General features: G+C 37.7%; 1 protein-coding gene across 1 annotated transcript; it reads right to left on the bottom strand.

Annotated features, from left to right (window-relative positions):
* Positions 1-2,731: 2,731 nt before the first annotated feature.
* Positions 2,732-4,090, bottom strand: LOC131030581 (transcription factor bHLH62-like). The gene is made up of 3 exons (XM_057961442.2): positions 3,839-4,090; positions 2,894-3,301; positions 2,732-2,803 (listed from the first exon to the last, which is right to left on the bottom strand). The coding sequence occupies exons 1-3, from the start codon at positions 4,088-4,090 to the stop codon at positions 2,732-2,734; spliced, it is 732 nt and encodes a 243-aa protein (XP_057817425.2).
* Between the last annotated feature and the right edge of the window lie 7,835 nt (positions 4,091-11,925).

The raw sequence follows: 11,925 nt of genomic DNA on the forward strand, positions 1-11,925 counted from the left end.
GCAAATAATTTAGAAGGTTGAGCAGTCTATGGAGGAGATCAAGAATAACCTTAAAAATATGGTTGACATAAGAAAGAAGCCCATGAATAATAGTATGGAGGGGCTGGTAAAGATCAATGCCATGGTGGCAGAGTTCAGATCCAATCCTATTGACAGTGATTGTGATGACAATAACAGAAAGAAAGATCTGGGCGGTGAAGATTCTTCTGTTGGTGGCAATAAAACTACGGGCCCTAGTTCCAGGACTAGAAGGAGGAGCAACCATAAGGGTACCTCTAGGCATTATGGAGTAAATTACCATCCAGAAGAACAAGTAGCTAGTGCACTCAATTAATTGAGTGTTTGTTTTGTTTTGTTGCCTGTTGTTTCTTTTTTCTTTTGTGTTCGGTCTGGGGTGTTCCCCTGTCTTGTTGTTGGTTTCCGTTTGGTTGGTTGATGGCCAGGTTTTGTAAAACTCTTGGTTTCGGATGATGTAAAACCCATTTTTCTTTATCAAAAAGTTTGCAATGGTTGGAGCTATGGCTTGGGGAGTTTACTATTGCCTCCTTCCACACTTTAATAGTAAAAGCCTTATTAGCATGCACATTTTACTATTTTTTTAATGTTTTTCTTTTTCTTTTTATGGTTATTCTTATATTTCTAAATATTAACATGATTTTGTTCATGTAATTATAATAAATAAAATAATTTTTTAACTAAACATAATCTTAAAGAAAAGTATTATTATAGGTTTATTAATTTAATTAAAATAAATAGAATAATAGTGCTATGAGATTTCCACAATCCATACTATAATTCTCTTATTTCTCTTGGATTCGAATGTGTATGCAAATTTTTATCATTAATGTTTGGAATCAGACTCTGTGATTCATCATCAGGATGGAAAAGAATTCATCATCTCCATGATGAATCACAAAGTGTGATTTGAAACATTGATGATAAAAATTTGCATACACAATCAAATCCAGAAGAAATAAGAGAATTATAAATTGAATAGTTTTAAGTAAAATAAGTTTATTAATTTATAACCTTTTTCTAAATATTTTTAGGTAAAATAAATAAAATATTTTTATTGATATTTTTAATTGTAAAAAATAAAATAGTTTTACTAACTTAAAATCTTTAGTTCGTTATAATAGAATTTACTATAGAGAATTACTATAGAGATCATTGCCAATAGTAATATTTTTTACACAAATCTTGTTACTACATCAAATCCTTTCTCTCATATAGTATAAATTTTTCATTGTTTATGATTATGATAAGAAAATATTAGAATTTTAAAATATTTTTCATAGATTTCATAACAATGTGTTGTACTTGATTTTTGTCAAATTTATATAGTTGTTTTAATAAATTAAAACATATTGCTTATTAAAACAATAATTATTCAAAACAGTGAGAAACAATAAGAAAGGTGAAGTTGATACTTTGCAACTTGGTGAAGTATATTAATTATCATTCTCCATTGTTATTTTTAAAGCTTCAATTTTTCCAAATTTATTTATAAATTGTAATTCAAAAGTAATTCAAATCAAATTACAAAATTCTCAATACTTTCATTTCTTGCATAAATTGAAACAAACCTTTGCAACTCTTCATTTGTCTATATTTCATTGATCAACTAACATTTGGCAAGAACTTGCTGCCTTGTTTACATAAATATTTTTATGTTCTTTCTTTATCTAATTTTTGAATTTTACATTTGTAGTCACTAATCCTCTGGACTTGTTTAATATTAATATTTGGGTCCTATTTATGTCATTAGTAGTGTCATTGATGATTTTTTATTTTTTAATCTTTTTTCCAATCTCCTTTTTCCTCTTTCTTTCTTTTTGTATTTTTTGTTTTTCTCATTATTCTTCATTATTTGTGTTTTTTTTTCTTTTTTCTAATCTTGTTTATTTGATTGCTTTTTATTTTTATTTATATTAATTTTATATTTCTCTATTCATCTATTTCTCCAACTTCACTATTTATAAGGGTTTATCTACAATTCTAATTCATTCTTCCTTTTCTATGATGGATCACATTCAACTTTGATCTAAAATGTACAAAATTGAATCCAAAAAACTTTTTAGAATTTATCATAGACAATGGAAAACCCATAGCTTCTATTATTGATATTCAGTTACAAGGAAACTCTTGTGGGCTCTATTTAAACCATATCCAAATTATCTCAAACAAATTACAAGTAATTAACATTTTCAATAGAAATAAGATAAAAAACTGCAAAACTAATGATTACGAGAAAAAACGATTTAAAGAAACTCAACAAATATTGCAACTGGTTTTTTCTATATGTTTATAATTCAAACAGTTCACTAAGACTCGTTTCATATTGAATAACTAGAACTACTTTATGAATAAAGAACCCTCCATAAAAATTTAAAAATAAAACATATTACCGTACCAACAAAGAACCTGAGCAACACTAAAATAATAAATTTCATGGCACGGAAAACTAAAGATTTATAACACAAGGACACTCCCAGATACTGATGAACTGTGGAGAGTGGTAGAATAGAGGGAGGCTTCAAGAAAACCCACTGCACAGAGTAGCTCACATCATGGCATACATTTGGTTATCGCCAGCATTGTTCTGTTTGATTATAAAAATACAAAGTCAGTCAATGGATAGTTGGTCGTATGAACTCTCCCGATTTCTGTCTTAAAACTGTCTTAAAACTTATCATATATCGATGGTTTCATCAACATTTCCAGGTCACATTCAATGATCCATAAGTTGCTTTAATCTAAGATGCAAAGTTTCTCTGGCTGCAGGAATCAAAATATGGGTAGCCTACACAGTCAGGAAGAAACAGAGAGAAATTTAGATATAAGCCTTGAGTTATTAAAACTATGTAATGGAATGAAGAGTAAGTGAAACTACCTTCACAAGCAGAAAATGGAAGGCGCTTGCATTTGTGGCAGAAACGAACACATCCACGACTTGTATGCCGTTTGACTCCACCGTAAATATAATTGAAGGCAAGAGGCTCACCTTATTCGCACAGTTGATTGTAATGAAAATGTCTGTGCCGATGCAGTTCACTAGCAAGTTTTCCTCCTTAGAAATGCTGCTTAAGTATTGCAGTGAAGAAGATCTAAAACAAACAGAACTAGACGAGGAACGTTGAAGAATTTCTTGCACGGAGCTCAAAGATTCACATTTCACGGTATCAGTATTTGTATGGTTTTGCAGTTGGGTATCTGCAAATCTTCCTGAATAAATGGCCAGCTGTTGCTGGAGAGATTCGATGTAGCTTATGGTCTCTGCTAGAATGGACGCCTTCTCTTTCTGAAAAAAATTACCATTCATACTGTTAGACACTATCACTGGTGTTTTACCTTTGGAACCCTAAATTTCTTAGGTATATGAAAGAGCTGTTAAAATCTTAGTATCATCAAAGAAAACATGTGAACAGAACAATTGATAAGGAAAAAATAATGCTATATCAAGCATTTCAATCATACATTACCATAGACAAATGAATTATATAGGAATGGAAACAAAATGGAAAACAAAAATGTTAATTTCTCATATAAGAACCAGCTCACATCAACTTTGATGTGAAACAGGAAGATAGATGATACTAAAAAGGAGTGGGCAGATAGGATATTACATCCAAGGAGCAGTGGAGACACAAGTAGCATTACATCATGAAGTATCCAACCTAAAAAGATATTAAAATCAACTATACTAAGAAACTAAATGTAAACACCTTGAATAATCTGTTTGAAAAAAAAAATATAACAAAAGTTGCAAACTTCCTAATCTAATTTTTTTTAACAAACACAAATAGTGTCATTCATTATAATACAGCAAGCGTCATACCTTGGCGGTGGGATTTGGCAACAATGAATGCATTTGTTCCAATAAACGATTCATGTCGCTGCGCCGCTGCCTCTGGGAAAAACTGTGGCTCCTCCGACAAACAGACTGGAGCTCTCCTCCTCCTTCCTCATTGTTCCAGCAATCTAGTCTCCGTCTTCTTTTATTCTCGTTGCAGCGAGGATGAGCTCCGTCTTCCTTTTTGTTAGAATCAGATGTCACTCCTCCGGAGATTCGAACCAGAGATGTATCCATTGATACAAATGGGTTTCCGAACCCATGACGTTATATTTCTGAATTAGAGCACTGAGTTCATCAAGCGGCTGCGACAATGCAGCCATTTCACCGGAAAAACTGACAGAGCTTTCAGGGTTTTCTCCTACAGATGAGCACAAACCGAAAGATGAACGCCAACTGAATATAACGGGAAGATTCATTGTGGGCAATGAAAATAGTATTTTACAATCATGCTCTTTCTTAATTCATTCAACTGACTGCACTACAAAACCAGTAACAAAGCACCCAAACTGTGTTATACCAGGAAGCTGTAAATCCGTTGGGCAAACGAATTACTTCGGAAATGAGTAAGGCAAAGAATTTAGAGGGCCTTTTTGTCAGGAAGCAGCGCTTGGTAGAGCTGAACAGACAGCTGTATGGCAGCAGAGTTCCTCGAATGCGTTGGATTTTATGTGTCTTGACAGAGAAAATTGAGAGATAAAACAGGCACCTGCAATCTGGAACAGAATTTATGAGCGTTGGTTAATCTATTACAGCGACTGATTCATTAAAAGAATGATGATGTTGGAGCAAGCAAACAGAATACTCTGAGGTCTAATCGTATGGACAGCTATTGGCCTCTGAAAAGATTCTGAAGTCGGCTAGTAGATAATCATAAGTAATGTGTATTTTTATGTTGTCAGCAGAAGAAAATGTCTCGAGGGACTCTTGCACTTGCCAGTAAGTCTGTATATTATTTAATGTGGCCAAATCGGAATATTTTCATCTCCCACTATCACGTCTGTTACCGTTTGTCATAATTGAATATGTTGCAGAAACTATGACTAAAAACGCTTAAATTCACTGTTAGACAGTGTACGGAACGGTGTACATGCATTCCAAGATCTTCGGAATGAACCTTTACAGGTTCGGTTATTTGAGCTCCTATAGAGAATGCCAAAAGAGCACAGGCACACACGGGTGCAGGTGCACCTAAGGGTTGGAATGCCCTCAGCTAGTTTTGGCTTTTGAGACCTTCGTGGTCATGTACATACATAAGGACTGGCTCTAAGTCCATTTGTTTAGTTGTTTATGGCAGTTTTTGAAATTTTCCATATCGGCAAGTCCTACCCCAATCAGCAAGTCTTGCCCCGATGAGGTCGCCAAAGTATGGAGTGGTTCTATCGGGTATAGGCTAAGAGTGGTTCACACTTACCTCGATGACTCGATAAGTCGACTGGTGTTTGGAGAGTTGTTATCAAGTATCGGGCAGCGTAGTTTCCAGTTACCCCGATGACTCGATAAGAAGGCAAAGTCTTGGTTGTTCGTTGGTAAAGCCATCGGGTATCGGAAGGAGTTTTTTTTCATGTTACCCCAACGACCCGATGAGGAAGCATAGGCGTGGAGTGGAGCCATCGGATATTGGAAGGAGGAGTTTCACGTTACCTCGTTGACCCGATGAGTTAGCATTGGCTTGGAGCGCGTTCGTTGGATGGAATATCGGAGACCGGCAAGAGGGGTTTTCACCCTACACTGATAAATCAATGAGACCGACTCACTTGCTAAGTTGACATCGGCCATTGGAAGTCCAGTTGCGAAGTGTCCCCGATGACCCAATGGAAAGTGCAAAGCAGTGTATGTGTCGCAATCGGACATCGGTAGCCTCGTGTTGGTGGTATGTTGACGACCTGATAGAAAGCGTGAAGCAGTGTGGGAAGTCATCGGCCATCGGAAGCCCCGTGTTGATGTTACACCGATGACCCGATAAGAAGTGCGAAGCACGGAGAGTTGCCATCGGCCAGCGGAAGTCAAGTTTTGAAGTCTTCTCGATGACCCGATGGAAAATGTGAGGCGGTGTGTGTGTTGTCATCGGCCATTAGAAGCCAGGATTTATTGTTACCCCAAGGCCCAATGGAAAAGTGCAAACCTTGCAAGTCACCAATGGGCATCGGAAGCTAGGTTCTGAGGCTATGCCAATGACCTGTTATGAAACCGTTTTCTCTAGTTTGTAACCGTTTGTGTTTCACGACAGATGGATAAGCTTTAAAAGTCTAATTGTAAGGCAACGATTGGTTGGATACTATAGGAAACAAAAGAGAAATACATACAATTCTATTTTTTGGTTTTCTATCGCTGAGTGTTGTACTGTCTTGTTTCTGTTAAATTTTTCATTACAGTTCTGTAATTAAAGTTTCCTTTTTGTTGTTTGTTTCTTTGTTTTGAATTCACAGTGTAAATATGGCTCTGTCTTGAACCTCCACCGTGGGATCCACACGGCCATTGGAGTTCTTCAAGAAGAGCCGAAAATGTACAGTAAGAGTAGAGTAGCAGTAGGAGGAAACCAAGAAATGGCAATTGCCATTTCTGGATACTGAGCCTAGGCGAGCTTGGTGATAGTCCGACTAGGTATCAGTAATTTGAAGGAGATAACTTGCAAAGGAAGGAAATTGCTGAGAAGTGGAAGAAGATCAAGAAGGCTACAAGCTTGAAATCGAGAAATTGCATAACCAAAAGGAGAAAGTTTTCTAAACCAAACAAGATGGGTGGTTTTGCAAAGGGAGAAGGAATGTGTGTGTCCTACACCCCTGCAAGGATTTAGTGAGCAAGCTTACTTTGTGAGCTTGAGGAAGGTGAGATAAGAAAACAAGTGGTAGGGAAGCCCTTAGAAGTCTAGAGGAGTAGACTTGAAACCAGGAAGGGATAGAAGCAAACCATCAAAGAAGCCTAGTTGATGATTAATTAGGTAGCCTCCCTATCATATTGGTATCAGAACAAGTTTAGACTTGGGAAGAAAGTAGTGGATGTCAGACATTGAATCAGTAGGAGAAAATATTCTGAGAATGGTGACTAACGCAGAGTTAGCCAAGAAGGTGGAAGACCAAGATGAAGAAAATAGGCTCCTTAGAGAAAGATTACTACAACTGGAGAGCGAACTAGACGTAGTTGAAGAGTAAAGTTAGAAAGTGACAATCAAGGTCAATGAGGGGAAAGGCAAAGAAGTTTTAGAAGAGGATAGGACTCCTTAACCATACCCTATTCTTCTTGAAGAACCTTTCCTTAAATAAATTAAAGCCTTAGGAGGAAAATCTTTAGAAGGAGTGCCACTTTTTTTTGGAAAAAAGGAGCCAGAAGTAGTCATGGAATGGATAGAGGGATTGGAGAATCACTTTGAGTGTGATGGAATCAGTGAGGAACAAAAGGTGAAGGTGGCCAAATCTAGATTGAGAGGGGCAACATTGACTTGGTGGAAGTTTATCCAAGAAGAGAGGCAAAAGAGGGCAAGAACCCCATAGCCACTTGGAAGGGAATGTTAGCCAAGGTGAAAGAGACCTACATCCTTGAAGATTATGAAATCCAGTTGCACAAGAGGAGACAAAACTTGAGGCAAAGAGACTTGGATGTGAGCAGCTACACTAAGGAATTTCAGAAGTTATGTCTAAGATCCAAGGTGGTAGAGATTGAGAGCATCAAGGTAGCCAGATACTTAAATGGCTTGAGATGGAATATTCACAAGAGTTGAGTTTGTTAAGTCCTAACATCGTACATAAGTGCTATCAATTGGCACTAAAGGTGGAGGAAAAGAGTAAAAAGAAGCAAGAACAAAGCAACAGAGGAAGAGGCACAGGAAAAGATAGTAGAGCAAAAGAGGTAGTTTTGGTGGAAGAGGAGCAGATCAAAGGTCCCAAGGAGAGTCCAAACTTATAGAGAAAAGTGAGGATTCACATAACAAGAGTAGCTATAAAGGAAGGGGATCATCTTGCAACCTAGGAAGAGGTAGATCTAGTGGAATGGGAAAAGGGTACTACTTCTCCACCATGAAGTGTTACAATTGCCAAAAGTTGGGTCACCCTACCTATAGATGTCCAGAGAAATCTTCTTCATCACAAGGAAGTGAAAGAAGAGTGACATATGCGCAAGAAGATGCAGAAAGCAGCAAGACACAAGGTGTGAGCTTAGCTCCTAAAGATGGAGAAAATTTAATGATGAGAAGAGTCCTAATTAAGAAACCGATCAAAGAAGAACCAACTCAAAGAAGAGCTTTGTTTAGAATCAAATGCAAGGTCCTTGGTAAGGTTTGTAGAGTGGTGATAGACTTAGGATCTACTGACAACATTATGTTAGAGGAAGCAGTAAGTAAACTGAAGTTGAAAAGAATTCCACATAGTAATCCATATAGGGTCACTTGGCTCAACAAGGACCAGCATGTGGTAGTAAGTGAACAAACATGGGTTGAGTTCAACATAGGTAGTTATAAGGATAAAGTCTTGTGTGACATCCTGACTATGGATGCTTGCCATCTACTTCTTGGTAGTCCGTGGCAGTTTGACAAAAAGGTCATTTACAATGGAGAAAAGAACTCTTATTCTTTTCAAAAGGATGGAGTTACATACCATATTTAGTCCTTAAGTGAAGAAGGAGAGAGCAGCAAAACTAAAGGCCCAAATACGTTACTGGTAGGTGAAAAAGAGTTCATTAACACTCTCAAGGAAGGAGAAGGAGTGGGGTTTGCTCTCATAGTGAAACCAAAGGAAGAAAAGCAAGAAAAGAAGGTTCAAATACCTCATGAAGTGCAACAGAAACTAGACAACTTCAAAGCGGTCATAAGTGATGGAGCACCAGCAACCCTACCCCCTATTAGAGCCATAAGCCATCAGATTGATTTCATTCCAGGAGCATCATTACCCAACAAAGCAACCTATAAGATGACCCCTGAACAGAACAAGGAAGTGGCTAGACAAGTCCAAGAATTGTTGGACCAAGGGTTGATAAAGAAGAGCATAAGTCCTTGTGTCGTGCCTACAATATTAGCACCCAAGAAAGGGAACATGGAGGCTATGCATAGATTCAAGAGCCATAAATAGAAACACTATTAGGTACAGATTTCCTATCCCAAGAATTGAAGACTTGATGGATTGCTTGGGAGGTGCAAAGTACTTCACTAAGATTGATCTCAAGAGCGTATACCATCAGATCAGGATAAAGGAAGGTGATGAATGGAAAACAACCTTCAAAACCAATGAAGGACTTTATGAGTGGCTTGTTATGCCATTTGGTGTTAGTAATGCTCCTAGTCTATTCATGAGTCTCATGAATGAAGTTCTTAAAGATTTTATTGGTAAATTTGTTGTTGTATACTTAGATGATATCTTGATTTTCAGTAGAACTAAAGAGGAACATCTAGAGTATCTTAGTATTGTATTGCAAAAATTGTATGATGAACAACTAACAATAAACTTGGGTAAGTGTGAGTTTATGAAGCAAGAACTTGTCTATCTTAGATTTGTAGTTTCAAGAGGAAATTTGAAGATGGACACATCAAAGGTGGAAGCCATCTCAAATTGGCCAACACCAAAGACAACAAGTGCAGTAAGAAGTTTTCACGGTTTGGCTCAGTTCTACTGGAAGTTTATGAGAGGGTTCAGTGAGATTTGTGCACCCATGCTAGATACCATCAAAGGAGGAGTTACAACTAAGTTTCAGTGGACCAATGTAGCTAACAAAGGGTTTGAACTTTTGAAACAAAAGGTAGCTACACAACCAATACTCATTCTTCCTAGTTTTGATAAGTTTTTCTCGATTGAATGTGATGTAAGTAATATAGCAGTTGGTGCTATTTTGAGTGCTGATTCAGAGTATTGGAGTTGATTACTTCAAAAATTTGTACCCCAATGATGAAGATTTTGCAGCCATTTACAAGGTTTGTCAAGAATTTTAGAATCACTTTCATAGTGAATATGTTGACTTTACTTTGCAGAATGGTTTGTTATTTAAAGGTCGACAGTTGTGTATTCCCAAAGGATTGATGAGGGAAAATCTGATCCAAGAAAAGAACAATGGATGTTTGAGTGGACATTTTGTCCTTAATAAGACATTGGAACTTGTTTAAAGGTTCTACTATTGGCCTAGAATGCAGAGGGATATCAGAAGGTATGTTGAGCAGTGTATGGTTTGTCAGAAAGCTAAAGGTACAACTACTAATGCTGGTCTTTATCAGCCATTAGCTATTCCTACAAGGCCATGAGAATGTGTAAGTATGGATTTTGTTGTTGGATTACCCAAAACAAAGCTTGGATGTGATTGCATTTTTATTGTTGTTGACAGATTCAGTAAGATGGCACATTTTGTTCCTTGTAAAACTATTCATGATGCTAGTCACATTGCACACTTGTTTTTCAAAGAGTTTATAAGAATCCATGGTTTGCCAGTTAGTATTGTTTTAGATAGAGAAGTCAAATTCCTTGGACATTTTTGGAAAACTCATTGGAAAAGACTGGGAAATAACTTGTCTTTTGGTTTAGCCTATCATCTCGAGACAGATGGTCAAACAGAGGTGGTCAATATATAGGACACTTAGAAACCTTTTAGGGTGCTTGACAAAAGAATATGGACAGAGTTGGGATCAGGTTCTTCACCAGGCGAAGTTTGCCTACAATGACAGTGTCAACAGGTCTATTGGGAAGAGTCCTTTTGAGCTAGTGTATGGTATGCACCCACAAGGTGTTATGGAATTATGAGATCTTGGTAATCTATCACACAAAAGTGGTCAAGTTGATGATGTCGCTCAATCTATGAAGGAGGTTCATGAGAAAGTCAGGTGAGTTTTCCAAGATTCTTCACAAAAAGTTAAAGCCAGAGATGATGCCACACAGAGAGATGTGCAATTTTTAGTTGGAGATTTGGTGATGGTACATTTGAATAAGGCTCAACTTTAGAAGGGGATCCCCAACAAGCAACAAATGCGAAGAATTGGACCATGTAAAGTTTTAGCCAAGTATGGCTCTAATGTCTATAAAATTGATTTGCCTTCAGACATTTCTTTGTCTCCGATTTTAAATGTTGCAGATTTGGTTTCCTACAAGGGGCAATTTCCCAAGGAGGATGTGCAAGTTTCAAATGTTCAATAGTCACTTGCCGACTTGCCATTACTTTCTTCTTCCATGCCTCAAGTAGAGAAAGTGTTGGATTCCCGCATTCTCAAGAAGACTAGACAACAGGTTTACATGGAACATTTGGTCACGTGGATGCATAAACCTAACTCTAAAGTGACCTGGGTCCCTGAATCAGACTTTGTTAAGTCAGGCATTGATCTTTCCTTGCTGTCGAGTGCAGTCACTTGACTTCTTTGTTTTGGGGGGAGTATGATGTAGGAGCACCTAAGGGTTGGAATGCCCTTAACCAGTTTTCACTTTTGAGACCTTCCAGTGGTCATGTACATACATAAGGACTGGCTCTAAGTCCATTTGTTTGGTTGTTTATGGCAGTTTTTTAAATTTCCCTTATTGACAAGACCTACCCCAATCGGAAAGTCTTACACAAATGAGGTCACCAGAGTATGCAGTGGTTGTATCGAGTATCAGCTAAGAGTGGTTCACACTTACCCTGATGACCCGATTAGAAGGAAAAGTCTTGGTTGTTCGTTGGTAAAGCCATCGAGTATCAGAAGGAGTTTTTTTCATGTTACCCCAATGACCTGATGAGAAAGAATAGGCATGGAGTGGAGCCATTAGATATCAGAAGGAGCAATTTCATGTTACCCTATTGACCTAATGAGTTAGCATTGGCTTGGAGCCCGTTCACTGGATGGAGTATCAGAGATCAGCAAGAGGGGTTTTCACCCTACACCAATAAACCGATGAGACCAACTCGCTTGCTAAGTTGCCATCGGCCATCGGAAGTCCGGTTGCGAAGTGTCCCCGATGACCCGATGGAAAGTGCAAAGCAGTGTATGTGTCGCCATTGGACATCGATAACCTCGTGTTGGTGGTACACCAACAACTCGATAGAAAGCGTGAAGTAGTGTGGGAAGTCATCGACCATTGGAAGCCCCATGTTGATGTTACATTGATGACCCGATAAGAAGTGTGAAGCACGGA

The sequence above is a fragment of the Cryptomeria japonica genome, chromosome 11, assembly GCF_030272615.1.
Source record: "Cryptomeria japonica chromosome 11, Sugi_1.0, whole genome shotgun sequence".
Lineage (NCBI taxonomy): Eukaryota > Viridiplantae > Streptophyta > Pinopsida > Cupressales > Cupressaceae > Cryptomeria > Cryptomeria japonica.